The sequence below is a fragment of the Cicer arietinum genome, chromosome 2, assembly GCF_000331145.2.
Source record: "Cicer arietinum cultivar CDC Frontier isolate Library 1 chromosome 2, Cicar.CDCFrontier_v2.0, whole genome shotgun sequence".
NCBI lineage: Eukaryota > Viridiplantae > Streptophyta > Magnoliopsida > Fabales > Fabaceae > Cicer > Cicer arietinum.
The window spans coordinates 51,721,372-51,739,730 of NC_021161.2; the positions used below are offsets into that span (position 1 = coordinate 51,721,372).

An 18,359-nucleotide genomic window follows, 5' to 3' on the forward strand; every position below is an offset into this window, starting at 1 on the left:
GAATTATAATATATTTATAAAGACTAAAAGTTTATTTAATCCATAATAAAATTATTCTTTATTAAAATAAAACCAAATATATATGTAGACAAAAGTGGGAGAGTTGCAATGTATAGCATGTAATATTCATTGGAAATTTGTATTTCCAAATAACTATATGGCTCATATGGTAATAATCATAATTCTAATTTATGTGACTAAAATTAGAGAATTCATATTTAGAGTATTCAATAATTGGGTAAATTAATACTATATATTAAAATTTAGTTTGTTTACGAGAATTGAAAGTAAAGAGTAAACCAACCTGTTTTAGAGATTGATGAGGTCTCATGCAAATTCATTGCTACTACTACTTTAGTGGAGATCAAAGCAGTCATAGCTAATAGACTCAAGATCACTATAGTCGACATGTTAAAAGCCATTTTTTGTGAATCAAACTCAAATTATAATTATTACCTATATGTTTTGTGACAAAAGATATCAAATTGGTGTTGGTAAGTGTACTTTATATATATGATTGAAAGATGATGGGTATACAAGACTCTCAACAAATACTTAAAATAAAATAAATAAAGTTAGTCTGATTTGAAGACTAAGTTTAATCACAAGATAAATTATTTTTCTCTCTCATATACACAATTTAGAAAAATAATGAAAAAAATGATTAACATTGACTCACTTCAAAAAGATAGAAAAAAATTAAATAACAAATTAAATGAAAATAAGTATTAAAAGGTAAAAGATAAAAACAAATTTTAGTAAAAAATATAAAAGAAGAAAATTATATAGCTTATAATTTGATTGTTTTGAGGGATATGGACAATATTAAACTTGTTTAATTCACATCTCAAAAACTTTATTTTAGTATTTTAAAAATTAAAATCTACAAAATTTATTTGGATTACTAGTTTTTAAAAACTATTTTTAATATTATATTTTTTAAAGCTAAAAAACAAAACAGATAACTAGTATTTTACTTTTTATTTTTCAATTTTTCTAACTCTCTAGTTAAAAAATGTTTTAAAAATTAGATTTACCAAACAATTTTTTCTTAAATTTTCTTTTAAAAATAGTTTTATAAAATTTATTTATAAAATAGTTTTCAAAAACTAAAAAGTAAAACACACTTCCTAATTTGAAAATCCTAACCACTTGCTCAAGGTGCTCGAAACAACAATCGGGTCTTTTACCAATCGGATCAACAATCATTCAATTCAATTATTGCCCTAGTAGTTCAATCAAATACCCATTGATCTAATACTTTGACTGAGTCCAACAACATCTTTTTTTTCAAACACTAATAGAAAATTAATTAAAAATTATAATTTTGATAATTCATCAGTTCAATCTAACTTATTACAACGACTTAAGAAAATATAAATTTTAATTATTTTCCATACCAATCTAACCAAATTAGAATAATTAGGCCATTGAAATTATAATGTTTGTGTTCAACCATAACTTGTTGAAATAACATTGATCGAGAAATTGTAATTTCAATGATCTAACAAGGCAATCTAATCAAATTAGATTAACTATGACATACAAATTATAATTTTGTTGACCTAACGGTTCAATCTTAACTAGTTATACTGATTATGACTTGTTAACTCTAATTTCATTGATCCAACAGTTCAATCTTAACTATTTAGACTAACTATGACTCATAAATTCTAATTTTGATAATCAAATTGTTTGGTGTTAGCTAATTAGAATACCAATGACTATTAAATTCTAATATCAAAGATCTAATGGTTCAATCATATCTAATTTATTTAACTATGACTTAGAAATTCTAATTGTGTTGATCAAATAGTTATTTCTTAATTAATTAAGCTAACTATGACTTAGACAATCTAATTTTGATGATTCAATGGTTTAATGTGAACTAATTAGAGTAACTTTGACTATTAAATTCAACTTTCGATGATTATGTGGTTCAGTTTAACCTAATTAAACTAAATATAACTTATAAATTTTAATTTCGATTATCCAACGGTTTAATGTTAATTAATTAGACTAACTATGATTACCAAATTATAAATTTGATAATTCAACGGTTCAATTTAAACTAATTAAACTAACAATGACATATAAAATCGAATTTTGATGATCCAACAGTTCAATAATAATTAATTAGATTAACTATGAATACCAAATTATAATTTGGACGATGCAAAAGTTCAAGTTTAACTAATTAGACCAACATTGACTTAAAAACACTAATATCAATATTTTAACAAATTCATTCCTATCTAGTTAGGCAAACAATGGCTTTGAAATTCAACTATTGATGATTCAACTATTCAATCTAAATTAATTAGACTAACTGTGAATTATAAATTATAATGTACATGATCTTATAAATTATATATATATATATATATATATATTGTTATATATATATATATATATATATTAAATATATATATATATAAATTTACTATATATATATATATATATATATAAGTTACATGAAAAAATTAATGTGTGAATTAATTATTTTATTGCATACAATTAATTACTAATTAAATTCATGATGTATCTTGACTACACATGTAATCAACTTAGGTCAAGAGGTTTTATGATTCATTCTTACCTTAGAGTTTTTAGGTTCAACACTTGCCGTTTATGATTTGATATTTTTTAAATGATTGGAATATGTCATTAATTTGATGCTTAAAAACATTAAATGTAATTAATTAAAAATAAAGTCTTATTACTAGAAAGTAGGGTGAATATGTAAATAAGGAAAATAATAATATATAAAATAAAATAATAAATATGACATAAATAATTAAATAAATATGTTTAATTTTTTATTAGTTCCCACATCATTATAGATAAACTATCCACAATATTTGAATAGATAATCTATGTCTCACCTGTATATTAGTTTAAAGTGCGATATATATAGACAATACAAAATGAGAGCATTACATTTTTAAAATATTTATTTACATGTTCTTAGGCATTTTTTTTAAAGATTTTTAAATACATTTTATTTAAAAATACATAGTTTTTATCAATATTCTAACAAATATTCTCACTAATATCAATATTCTAACAAATTCATTCCAACCTAGTTAGGCAAACAATGACTTTGAAATTCAAATATTGATGATTCAACAATTCAATTTAAACTAATTAGACTAACTATGACTTATAAATTATAATCTACATGATCTTAGAGTTCAATTTAACCTAATTAAATTAACTATGACATATGAATTATAATTTTGACGGTAAAACGATTCAATCTTAATTAGTCTAATTGTGACATAGAAATTATAATTTTGATTATGAAACGATGCAATTTTTGACTAATAGACTAGCTATTTAACTCTAAATATACAATAAATTTATTATATAAAATATTAATTTATCAATTTTTAATCGTGAACCCATTTGAATGTTTATTTCATATTGTTAATATATTTTCAGTTTCTGATATTTTCAGTTTCTGCTAGTGTTTTAAGAATTTAAGAACTAGACCGATGCTCGATTAGGTTAAAGTAATAAATTAATGGATAATTGATTGAATCAGTGGGACATTAGTTGAATTGCATGATGGTTGATCCAATTTATATTTCAAACTTTTAAACATTCAGGCTATAAGTAGATCAGGCTATAGTGGTCAAGAGGTTTTATGATTCATTCTTAACTTAGAGTTTTTAGGTTCAACACTTACGGTATATGATTTGATATTTTTTAAATGATTATGGAATATCTCATTAATTTGATTCTTAATTTATGTTTAATTATAGGTTTAATTAGTTAACACAATTTAATTCTTTTTATTAAATATATTTTAAATAGTGTTACAACTCTATAATATAACATCTTAAGTGAGTACACCTACCGTAATATTTCTCCAATACACTGTTTTATCTTCAAAACAATTTAAAATTCACCAAAATTCATTTGAAAATTTAAATTTTAATCATAATTATATATATATATATATATATTTTGTAACTGTGGTTGCTATAGTTATTCATTGATAATTTATTTCTTTGTGAATATATGTTTTTATTGAAGTTTATCAACACGTCTAAATAATATTATATCATAAATTTAAAAGTCTGAGTCTGAATTATTTAAATAAATAGGTTTTAAAATTAACTTCAGCTTAATTTTTTTATTAAATAGGTCAAACTATAAGTAGGTCAGACTATAAACCCCTGTCAAACGGTTTAGTTTATTCTCATCCCAGACTATGTATGTTGTGGGAATGCCACTTGGAAGTGGTGGAGTTGGGGTTTGATTTATTTGAATTGAAGACTTGCCACACTTGTCATCAATATGTGGTAGTTCACTAGCTGCATTAAGGGAATAAAAAAATATATAATTATTTAAAATTAAATAGGATCAATATATGAAATTAATATACCAATAAAAAATTATTTGATTTGAATATTTTTTTTTTCTTCTAAAAACTAGAAGTAAAAGTAGACTTTATTTGTTTAAATTGAAAAAATACGAGAAAAAAGAAAAAAGAAAGCAAATGTGATAAGAAATTTTGTCAAATAAGATTTAAAGAACTAACAAGTTTAAATCATTTTAATTTAAATTTCTCTCGATCTCTATTAATAAATTTTATTTGTTTTAATTTTATTTTTTCTTTTAATTCTTTTGTTAAATTAAAAGTTTATATTGTATAGGTAATACATGTAAAGTTTAATATAATCTAAAATCATTTGACATGTTATTAAGATATATCAAAATTAACATCTTATGTGTGAACACCGTTAATATTCATGAATATTAATAATATATTAAATAATTTTAAATTTATATAAAATTTCACATGCATGATCTTCCTTTTTGTTTTTTCTGACTTCACGGTGACTTTAGTGAAACTTTTGTTATAACAACGATATCAACTAACTTAGTTTAGAAATAAAATGTGCATTAAGTTCAATAAAATTAAATTGAAAAAAAGGTTTGAATTAAAATATATTTTAATTAAGTATAATTAATGTTTTTATTTAATAGTTTTTCAATAATAATAATAATAATAATAATAAGTATAATAAGAATAAAATGGTTAAACAAGTTTTTAGTCTCTATAAATATATTATATTTTATTTTTAATCTCTTTAAAATTCTCCTGCAAATAATAGTGGTTCAAATATTTTTTGTCAATAATTTTGATCTTTACTTGTCAATCAACTTATGAGTATCATTCAAATTTTTGAATAATTTTTTGCAAGCATATTTAGTATATTGTAAGAATCACCGCTACAAAAATTTAAAATTTTTTTTAATAAAAGATGAATCAAATATAAATAATTGTAAACCTCAAAGACTTAAAAAAAAATCATATTTATTAAGTTCTTTCATGTTAAAAAAATCAAATATATAGTACACCACAAGTGTAGATAATGACATTAAATAAGTTCATATTCTTTGAACTAATAAAATCTAGTAGCATATTTAAATGAAATAACAGCCCCATTAGCTAAGGGTTGTCCATTATTAACCAAACAATCATTATATTTTAGGCGTTTGAAAATGTTTGGGTTAATAAGTGTGGCAGAACTAAACATGCCACAAGCAACATGAATGTTAGAGATAACACAACCACTAACACATGTGTGTATGTGGGAATGCCACCTTATTATTTGAATTGAAGACTTGCCACACTTCTCATCAATATGTGGTAGTGTACTAGCTCAAATAAGGGAATGAAAAAAAATATAATTATTTAAAATTAAACAGATCAATATACGAAATTAATATGCTAAAAAAAAAAATTGATTCTTTTTTCTTTTTAAAAACTAGAAGTAAAAGTAGACTTGAAAAAATAACAATAATAAGGAAAACATACAAGTAACAAAAAAAAAAGGAAAAAAGAAAGAAAAGAAAACAAATGCGATAAAAAAATTTGTTAAATAATATTTAATGAACTAACAAATTTGGACCATTTCAATCCATATTTCTCTTAATTTCTATCAATAATATTTATTTTTTTAATTTTTTTAATTTTTTCTTATAATATTTTTCGTTAAATAAAAAATTTACATTGTATAGGTCATACATGTAAAGATTAACATAATGTAAAATTATTTTTGTATATTATTGAGATAGATCGAAATTAACGACTTATTCATATTTATTGAGCACCATTAACATTTATTAATTTTAATAATATATCAAATAATTTTAGATTTGTGTAAAATTTGATATATATAATTTATACGATATAAACTTTCAATCTAATAAAAAAAATTAAAAAATAATAATAATAAAAAAAATTGAACATGAGAAATTTAATAGGAAAAAAATGAAAACCGAGACCACTCTTTTAACAAATAACAAGCATTATAAACATATGATTTTTTTTTTACTTCACGAAGACATTAGTAAAACGTTGGTTATAACAAGGATTTGAACTAACTTAGTTTAGAAATAAAATGTGCATAAATTCAGTCAAATTAAATTGAAAAAAATGTTCGATTATAACAAGGATTTGAACTACCTTAGTTTGATCTTTATTTATAAATCAACTTATGTGTATCATTCAAATTTTTGAATACTTTTTTGCAAGTATGTTTAGGATATTATAATAACCATCTTGTACAAAAATTTAGATTTTTTTTAATAAAATATGAATTAAATATAAAACTATAAAACCTCAAAGGCTTAAAAAATAATATTTAAATCCTTCCATGTTGAAAAATTATAATTTTTTGTGGGAGATTGTTATAATGTTTTAACAAGCATGCCAAAATTCATTAAAAATTCAAATGATATATATTTATTGATTCAAAAACAGAAACATAAATTATTGAAGAAAAATATTTGATGGACCATTATTTGAAAATAAAATAAAAGGTATTAAAAACGAATTATAATATATTTATAAAGACTAAAAATTTATTTAATCTATAATAAAATTATTTCTTATTAAAATAAAACCAAATATATATGTAGACAAAAGAGCAATCAATGATAAAAATGTGAGAGTTGCAGTGTATAGCATGCAATATGCATTGGAAATTTGTATTTCCAAATAACTATATGGCTCCTATTGTAATAATCATAATTCTAAATTATGTGACTAAAATTAGAGAATTCATATTTAGAATATTCAATAATTATGTAAATTGGTACTATATGTTAAAATTTAGTTTGTATACAAAAATTGAAAGTAAAGGGTAAACCGATTTTAGAGATTGATGAGATGTCATGCAGATTCATTGCTATCACTTTAGTGGAGATCAAAGCAGTCATGGCCAATAGACTCAAGATCACTATGGTCGACATGTTAAAAGCTATTTTTTGTGAATTAAACTCAATTTATAATTAACTATATGTTTTATGACAAAAGATATCAAATTATCAGAAACAATTGAAGTTGCAGATTTTCTATTTATATGAGAATTAAAGTTGCAGATAACAATTTGAAAATTGTATGTATAATTAAATCAATTCCATAGATAATTTTTTTATTACAACATTGAAGTAATATTAATATATTTATTTTAATTTTAATAATAGAAAAGAGTTACATTATACTCAATAATCCCATCACCAGTTGTAACATTAAGAAAATGTGTTCTAATTTCAGCAAAACCAACGGCCATTCTAAACTTCCCTCTGCCTCCGACCACCGTGAGTTCCCTCGTATGTTCCTTCACCGGATTCCTCGAAATAATACTAATGGAACTTCCATCGAATTCACCATATGTAAAAGCATAATCAACATACATAGTTAGTGTGACATCATCCTTATTTTGGCTAGATGACACATATAAACCTTGTGCATTTCCAATAATCTTTGATGTTTCCTCAGGACCTTCCCTAAGAGGATTGTCAATTGCATAAACATTACCAAACGTTGGAGACAAAGTAGTTTGGTTGGCTTGTGCCACAACAATTGCACTAGGATTATTTCCTGTATGAATATCAAAGTAATAGAAGTGAAGGTGAGCTACCGAATTATGTGGTGCCATTGAAACTATACTTTCGGAATGATAATATTCAGAATTCACTAAGTTGATTACAAAACAGAGAAGTAAGACTAAGAATGAGGTGAATTTGTTTTCCATGCTTGATTTCTTCTGTTTTTTTTCTTAATATTCTTGCTTGATGCTTTTTTATTTGTATGATCACAATGCAGTCTATGTATATATATTAGTAAAAAGAAAATTAGTCAAAAGAAAATATATAATAGTATCATCAATAATAAATTAATTCAAAAGAGCATTAATATGATAGTAGAAATATGAATTAACTTCTTTAGGGAATAAATATAAATTAATTAATATAAATACAAAAGGAAATTTCATCAACAATTTTCTTTGATAAAAAATCTTATGATTAAATGAATGTTTGGTTTGAAAACTATATGTACGTATTTGGAATAAAAAATATATTATCAACATGATACAATGTATATATATTTTTTTAAATAAAAAAATTTGGGTAGAGGAAATTTTTATTTTTTATAAATCAAAGTGTTATTAATGGTGTATATATGTTTCGTATTAGTTGATCTAAGAAATAATTATTTGATGGACACAATTAGAATTTATATCTCATAGTTAGTTTAAATAGTTAAAATTGAACTGTTGGATCAATGAAATTAGAATTAACAAGTTATAATTAGTATAACTAGTTAAGATTGAACCGTTAAATCAACAAAATTATAATTTTAAAGTCATAGTTAATCTAATTTAATTAGATTGGCTTGTTAGATCATAGAAATTACAATTTCTCAATCAATGTTATTTCAACTAGTTATGGTTGATCACAAACATTATAATTTCAATGTCGTAATTATTCTAATTTAGTTAGATTTGCATGGTAAATAATTAAAATTTATATTTTCTTAAGTCATTGTAATTAGTTAATTAGTTAGATTGAACCGATGAATTATCAAAATTTATATTTTCTAAAGTGTATTGGAGAAATGTTACAGTAGTTGTAAGCACTTAAGACATTATATTATAGAGTTTTAACACTCTTTAAAATATATTTAACAAAAAGAATTAAATTGTGTTAACTAACATAAATTAAAAAATCAACTCGATTGTTTTTAAAGTTATAAAATCAAAATGAACTTTTAAAACAAATTATTCACATTGTTAGTAACAACTTACAAGTTCCATAAGTGTTAAACATCATCCATCCTAAAGATAGAGGCTCTATTACTATCACAAACATGATATCAACGTAAGATGTTTTATGATATATTGATAGTGTAAAACGAATATTGATGTTATTATATCAAAATTAAACTATTTGATAATCGTTAATTACATTTTCTTTAAAAATGATCCATGAACATAATGACCGTATTGTATTTTCACAATCTTATAGCTATAATTGACTTATACCGATAACATGAGTATAATAATTTATACTGAATCTTACTTCAATGTTGTAATAAAATAATCATGTATGGAATTGAATTAATTATAGATACAATTTTCCAATTGTTATTTTTAACTTCAATTCTCATATAAATAGAAAATCAGCAACTTCAATTGTTTCTGATTGTTCATATTGTGAATAATGGCAACTGCAAAATACAAATATTGTGATCACAATTTTAAAACTTGGATGCAATGAATCCTTCCAATTAAATGCAATTAAATGAGTACAATAAAGGATTGAAGCCCAAATATCATCAACCTCAATAGTCTTGTTTCTAATCGCACCATCTCTTTTTCTAACATAAGCTTTATCTTCCTCTCCTACTTCTCTCTTAGCACATGCACAATGATCCAACCATATCCCCAACACTTGCTTCGAAAACGGCTCAAATTGTTTCCTATGAACTCGTCGATCCGCTCTCCTCTATCATTTTCTTCTGTATTAATTTTTTAAAATAATCAAATGAATTTTTTAAATAATCAAATGATATTATTTTGCAGTTAAAGATGAAACATTGATTTTTAATGTCAGACATTGCACCAGGTTGGAAGCAATATCGCACCGACGAAGCAACCTTTTGGTCAATAGGTGTAACAATATACAAGACGTCTACAACACTAGATTATTTATTAGGTCATTTGTCATGTGTTACACAAAATCCACCTAGATAACTCGTAGATGCAATGTCATTAGATGAAACTTAATACTTTAAAATTGTTACAAAATCATTTGTTATTAGTTTATTTTAGTTTATTGTCGCTCGATTTCATCTTTTAATTTATTTATGTTATTTTTCTTATATTTTGTCACAAACAATATAAAATAAATGACATAACAATAACGTTAAAAATAGATTGATATGAAAACAAACTAACATAAAGTGTTTATAATAGACGTTCACAAGCACAATGTTTATAAAAGTCACTACTAACTAGTGCGACTACGGGATAAATACAAAGCTTTATAAAAGTGAATATACAACTCATCATTCAGATTAGCTTCATGTTCATTCAACCCCTGCTATATAAGATCACGATCTGTTGTAGGATAGGTGTCAGCTGTGAAGTAGAACCATCTGCAGCAGTGGTCGGGACACCATAATCTAGGACCTGGGGTACACCATTTGATCACACTAGTAGTGGATGAGATATCTGGTAGAACCACTTCAAATATTCATGGGTACACTTAGATGGATATGTAGTTGGACGGATCTTGTGAAATATTTCGGTGACAGGGGTCACATATCTCAACCATTCCACATCTACATCAAATAATCTAGAAAGACTTAGAGGTGGCGGTGATGGAATATGTTGGATATATCCAAACTGTTTCAAACACCTCTTTGGCAGATATTTCACTACTTGCTGCATAATCGAAGGTGACCAGTGTAGAGTATGATATCATCACAGGGAATGACATGCGTATGGTTCTCTATTGGTCTCCATATGACATTCGTAGGTGTTAGTGCGTTAATCATACGTTTGTACTTAGTGACCTTGTGTTTGCCTTGTTTGTAGCACTATCTATTCATTCGGGTAATGCATTCCACATCAGCACCATGTCACCTCTATTACAAATATTTAAAAAAAAATTCGTAAATCCAACAATGTTGCAAATAAAAATAAATATATTAATGATAATAAAAATAATAATAATTAAGAGTAAATATTTGTTAAAAAAATTAAACATAAAAATAAAAAAATAAATTATATACAAATAATTAAACATAAAAATAAGTAAATAAATAAATTATATACATAAAAATTAATAATTCAAAATAATTAACAAAATATTTAATAATTAAAAATAGATATTTAATACCTGAAGTTGCGACATATATCCACCTAGTTGTTTGGTGTCATAACAGCAGACATCTGAGAGGTAGTCATAAAGGACTACGAGTGCAACAGTATCTCATGCATATTTATATGTATCGTCTAAATGTATGAATAAAATAATGTACTTCGCATCAACTAGAGTATGACTCTTATCAACAAAAATAATACTCCCTACTAAATTCAACACATACGCCCTAGCAGCATAGTATGTTGCACACTGCCTTCTCAAGACCTATTCAGTATGTAGTGCACACCTCTAATCTTTTTGGTCTCCTCCCAGATCTCTTTCGTGGTCACTCCTAATAAAGTCATGGCAAGATTACATGACATTACTCTATCTACATCGGATGCATTGTAGAACTCACCCCTGATAGACAATTCCAAAATATTGACAACGTCATCTAAAGTAATCGTCATTTCACCAAATGGCTTGTGAAATGACGATTTCTCAGAATTCCATCTTTCCACAAACGCAGAAATAAGGTTGTTGTCGATCATCTTCAAACTACCCCGTTGTAATGGGGTCAATCCTGACAAATTCGCCAGTTCTCTATGGATCGCGGGAGTACCGGCAGAGTAAACTGTTGCATTTTCTTTCCTTGCGCAACAAAGAAAATATGACATTAAAATTAAATATAGAACAAAAATAATAATTAATTTAAATATTTTGAATGTACTATAAATAGTAATTAATTTAACATACCTGATCAAACCATAGTCTAGCTGAAACATGATGACGGTATCATGTAAGGACAGACAAATCATATTGTTCTCCAGGATACCGTGTGAGCTCGTCAGGTCCTTGAGCTCCATCATGTCCCTCCTCCATATGATCTATTTCACGAGTAAGTACATCTTCCTCCTACTAATGTACCTCCACTTGCTCATTTATCTCCATCTACTCATGTACCTCCTCCTCCTCATGCACTATAAGAGCCTCCTCCTGCTGATGGATAGTCAAATCTGGGATAAATCGATGATCATGTTATCCCTCATCATCGTCTTCAGTTATAATCCGTCATCTTCTCCTTTAAGTTGTCGGTCGAATTCTCTTTGGAGTGTTCATCATGGATGATGTAGAAGTATCAGCATCATGTGTAATTCGTATGATTTTGCCGTCTCTTCCTCGTGCCACTAAAAAATAAAAAGAAATAAATCACAATTGGTTATAAAATCATAATTAGTTAAAATTAAAAACAAAAAATATAACAATATAACTTCCGGAGACTTGAGGTTCAAGATTTTATGTAACTACCGAAAATGTTAAACCAAGTTTTCCGATATGTATATGGTTTTCGAGAAAGTTAAATTATGTTTTCTGGTACTGACAGAAAAGTTGAAAAAAGTGAAAAAAGTTTATGTACCAGAAAACTTGAAAAAAGTTTTTAATAGTGTATTTTGTATACCAGAAATCTTGAAAACAAGTTTTTCCAGAAGATTTGAAGAAATACTTACTTTTTTTTTTAATGTTGAAAGGTGAATGTTTTAGAGTTTTATTATTTAAAAAAGGACAAAAAAGTCATTTCTTTATTTATGCAGGGGTATAGATATAATTTTGGATTATGGGGTAAATGGGAACGAATCATCATTGCTTCCATCATGTAACCAACACATATGTTATGTCTTTTTATTTGTTTGTTTTCTTTCTATGTTTTTTTTTTTTTGTTAAGAATGTTTTTTTTTTTTTATGGTTAAAACTTAAGCAATAGGCCCAATATACCAATCTGTTTGGTACCATGCTCTATACCAATCTCTTTAAAACTTAACCTGATAAATATATATATATAATTTACTATATTTTGTTTTTCATAACCTGTATATCAAACAAATAATTTTTTTATGATATATTTTTTAAGTATGAAATTTAATTTTAATGAATGTTTAAAGTTTGAAATATAAATTGGATTCACGGTCATGCAATTCAACTAATATCCCACTTATTCAACTAATTACACATTAATTTAATACTTAATCTAGTATGAACTGAAAATACATTAACAATAGGAAATAAACGTTCAAAGGGATTCACGACTAAAAATTGATAAATTAATATATTATATAATTAATTTATTATATATTTAGAGTTAAATACTCAATATATTATTAAAAATTGCATCGTCTAATAATCAAAATTATAATTTTTATGTAACAGTTAGATTAATTATGATTGAACCGTTTGACTATCAAAATTATAATTCATATGTCGTAGTTAATTTAATTATGTTAGACTAACCCTTAGATCATGTAAATTATAATTTATAAATCATAATTAGTCTTATTAGTTTAGATTGAACAGATGAATCATCAATGTTTAAATTTTAAAGTCATTGTCCGTCTAATTAGGTAAGACTGGATTTGTTAGATTATCGATATTAGAGTTTTTAAGTCAATGATGGTCTAATTAGTTAAGATTCAATTGTTGTGTCGTCCAAATTATAATTTAGTATTCATAGGTAGTCTAATTAACTATTATTGAAATATTGGATCATTGAAATTCGAATTTATATGTCATTGTTAGTTTAATTAGTTAAAATTGAACAGTTGAATTATGAAGTTTATAATTTGATATCCATGGTTAGTTTAATTAGTTAACATTAAACCGTTGGATAATCGAATTTAAAATTTATAAGTCATATTTAGTTTAATTAGATTAAACTATACTGCTAAATAATCGAAATTTAAATTTGATAGTCAATGTTAGTTTAATTAGTTCACATTGAACTGTAGGACAATTAAAATTAGATACTATATGTCATAGTAGTTTAATTAGTTAAGAAATAATAACTGTTCTATCTATAAAATTAGAATTTCTAAATCATAATTAGACAAATTAAATATGATTGAACCATTAGGTTGTTGTTATTAGAATTTATGACAGTCTAATTAGCTAACACTAAATTGTTTGATCGTCGAAATTAGAATTTATAAGTCATAGTTAGTCTAATTAATTAAGATTGAAATATTGGATCAATCAAATTAGAATTAACAAGTCATAGTTAGTCTAACTAGCTAAGATTGAACCGTTAGATTAACAAAATTATATTTTTTAAGTTATGGTTAGGCTAATTTGGTTATATTGACTTGTTAGATAATTGAAATTATAATTTTTCGGTCAACCTTATTTCAATTAGTTATAATTGATCACAAACATTATAATTTTAAAGTCATAATTATTATAATTTGGTTCGGTTGGTATGTTGAATAATTAAAATTTATATTTTCTTAAGCCCAATATTGTAATTAGATAATTAGTTAGATTGAACCACTAAATGATCAACAATATAATTTTCAAGTGATTTTCTATTAATGTTTGAAAAACAAAATGTTGGTGGACTCAGTCAAAGTATTAAGTTGATGGGTATTTGATTGAACTACTCGATTAATAATTGAATTGAATGATTTTTGACCCGATTAACATTTATAAAATTTTAAAAATTAGAGACAAATAAATTTCAAACTTAAAAAATATATCATAAAAAATTTATTTTAGTTATTTATAAATTATTTTAGTTATTTATAAATTATTTTAGTTATTTTAGTTATTTATAAATATATCATAAATTATTTATATTTATAAAGTTACTTTAAAAAAATATTATATACAATTAGTCATTACTTAAGTTGATTGTATATCACTATATCTTTAATTAACATGTAATAAAATTTGATCAAGTGGTTATATGATTTAAATTTGGCTTTGAAATCTTGGGTTATTTTATTTTTTATATGAACGAGGAACATTCCATTATTCGATGCTTAGAAACATATGAATAATAAAAATATATATCAAAATTTTATAAAATACAATAAAAATGTGACATTGATGATTGAATACACAAGTTTGATTTTCATTGGTGCTACATCATCATAGATCAATTATTCACAATTATTAGAAGATAATCTAAAAATTACCTAACATGTATTCAAAAAGCATCCACTAATATATTTTGAAAAAGACGATAAAATTTTGATAGTTATAAAATATGTATATGAAAGTATCATAATATCTCAAACTCAACCGGCAATTTATTTTATTTAAAGTATTAAAAAGAAATTGGATACTTCTAAAAAATATATATCTAAGTGTCATGAGAATATCGATATTGGAGATGCATCTAAAACATTCTTCTCCCATTTTAAAATATTCGACCTTCATTATTTCCTAAATATTGAATAAAAGAGTAACTAGAGGGTTAAGTTAAGTTAATCATATTAATTTAAATTAATAATAAACTAATTAATTAAATTTAAACATTTGTATAACGCTTTTTGTAGTTAACGATTAGTTTCTTTTGTTTAAAATATTGTATTTATCTCGTGGTACTTAATTTCTATCCTTTCAATCAAAGAAAGAGACAAATAGAGAACATTAATTTTTTCACTCATCTTCTTATATTAAACAATATAATAGAATACTCATAGAAATTTTTTGGAATATTTAAAGATGATGCCACCCTGAACCTAGTAACAAACATTGTAGGAAAATTGCAATAAAAACAAATAGAAAGATAAAAAACTGCAATTAAACTTATAACATGGAGAAGTTGACAAAAATGCATTATCTTTGTTCTCCTACGCACAAATTATGGAGCAAGCTAAATATACAAGACCAGCAATAAACATTAGAAAACTATATATATTGGAAAAATTTAAGTCCTTGTTGACTTAACTTTCGGAACAATGTGTTGTCATAAAAGAAAACTCTACTCTTTTTTATTTATCATATAATATACTCATTTGTCAATATGTAAACACATGATACACGGTCCACACTTCAACGGTATATTCCATTTGACTTATAATAATTATCGTATTTAATTTTTAATATGATTTTAATTATTATATGTATATATATATTTGCATAGTAGTACTTTTTGAAAAAAACATGTTTAAACAGTGATTAATTAATAAGATAATGAGAGATGGTGGTAGATCATAGATCCGGCAAGTGACTTATTTTCACTTTTATTTGCAACTTGTTATAAGTTGTACTATAAAAATTTTATTGATAAATATAAAAGCTTTTCCTATAAAATTTATACATATTATTAACATGTTGACATATTAGCATTTTCATAAATATAAAGGCTTTTTTTTTTTTTATGTTTCCTCTATAAATTGATCTGAATGATAAAATTAATACTTTGATATTTTAAGTAAATATAGTAAGATATTTGATATTTAGTTATTGTGTATCAAGAAAATTTGGTGGAAAGCGAAAATATTTACCTTGTATATTCAACATATTTTTCAACTAAGATTGATTATTATCAAATGACGATGAATATTTTATACTTATATGATGTTATTAAAAAAACTTATTAATTAAGGTGAAGGTCGTATAATATTTGATTGGATATAATATTTAATAATCAATCATTTTAACTCACATAATTTTTTTATGTATTAAGTAATTTATAATTTATTTTAACTTATAGATACCAATACCTACCTTTTCTCATGGTACAAAAGAATTTTTCATTAATTTATTGAGGACTTAGACTAGTGTTTCTTTACTAGTGAATAATGAATTTTAAAAATATAGAAGAAGTGTTGGTTAAACAACTTTTTTCTTCTTAAAGAGGTGAATATCACAATAAATAACTCATATTAAATACACAAAAGATTTAAAATATCGACATTTTTTTTAATTAAATTAAGACTTTAGCTAAATAACATTATTTATTTTTTTTCTTACTAGTTTATTTCAGCATTCTTTTCATATTAATTTTACTTTATTTTTATTATTTTAATTTAGTTCATCCCGTACCTTCTATTAAATAAAAAAGAATCTCAACCTCTACACTTTCACATCTATAATAGGATTGCTAAGAAGATTCATTTTTGAATGTAGATTGAATGAGGGTCCACTTGCAACAAAAACTAGTGAAAAGTCAACAAGTACTCTTTATAATTCAGTTTAAAGATAAAATCGAATTGTTATATTCAATAAAATTGAATTGAATTATTATCTAATTATTTTCAACTAACTTCTATAAATTCTTCATAATAATTTATAATTTTAAAAAAATTATTTTTATTAATAGAAAGAATTTATATACATAAATATTTGATAAATTTTTAATTAAACTATTTATCTAAATAGACTCAAAAGTGTCCATATATTGGTTTGAATTGACTTTAGTAATCTCAAACCAACTCAATCAAGTGTCAAGCGAATTGATTCGAATTAAGTCATTGAATTTATAAAATATAATTACTTAAAAAAACCATAAAATATAATTTAAGTTGCATTTTATTTCACGAAAATTTCCGATACTGAAACAAAATACAATAAATTACATATATTTAATCATTTTATTTCTTTGTTTCCTTAAAAATAACAGCAAGAAGCCAAGAACATGATATATGGCAGCCTAGTTACTTGTACTACTAACTAAAGCTTTTAATTTCAACTTGTTTTATCTTACTCATAAAATTATAAATTATTTATGTATTAAATTATTCATTTACATTTTGATCTCTACCGACTTAAAAGTTTGTGTTCATTTATGGATGACCACCCTAAATAGACAAGGTCAGACTCATGTGGAATATGGACAATGTCATGCACTTAATTTTGAAAAATAAATATTTTAATATTAATATATTAAAACATAAATTAATTAATAAAGAAAAAATATATCATAAATTGTGTTTATATTATATTTTTCTTAAAATAAATACATGAGTGTTGTTATAATAATACTTAAATATACAAAAATTATAAAAACAAATTTAAATATATTTTTAATTAATTAATTTAGTTTTTATCTATTATGTAATTTAATTTATAAATTCATTTAAAAAAACAATTAAAACTGTACTTATAATTTTTTATAATTTCAAATATTATAATATTATATATAACAACACTAAAATAAATATAATTGCGTCCGGTGGATGGATGTCATATGATATATCCAAAGTCAATATTGACAACCTTGACATATAGAAGCAACATTAAATAAATTTTGTGGTATTTCTTTATGGGAAGAAGAAAACGAGTAGAAATTAATGTGACATGTGACAAGTCTTAGAAAATGGGGGTTTTCAACAGAACATGTTCATATTATATGTTATATGGGTATGAAGAAGTAGAATTTAGATCCCTCCCTATTATGTCACAATCAA

At 24.1% G+C, this 18,359-nt stretch overlaps 1 protein-coding gene across 1 annotated transcript; it reads right to left on the bottom strand.

Moving 5' to 3' along the window:
• Positions 1-7,496: 7,496 nt before the first annotated feature.
• Positions 7,497-8,057, bottom strand: LOC101488932 (dirigent protein 4-like). Its single transcript, XM_004491465.3, has one exon. It carries the CDS (start codon positions 8,055-8,057, stop codon positions 7,497-7,499), a length of 561 nt encoding a protein of 186 aa, XP_004491522.1.
• Between the last annotated feature and the right edge of the window lie 10,302 nt (positions 8,058-18,359).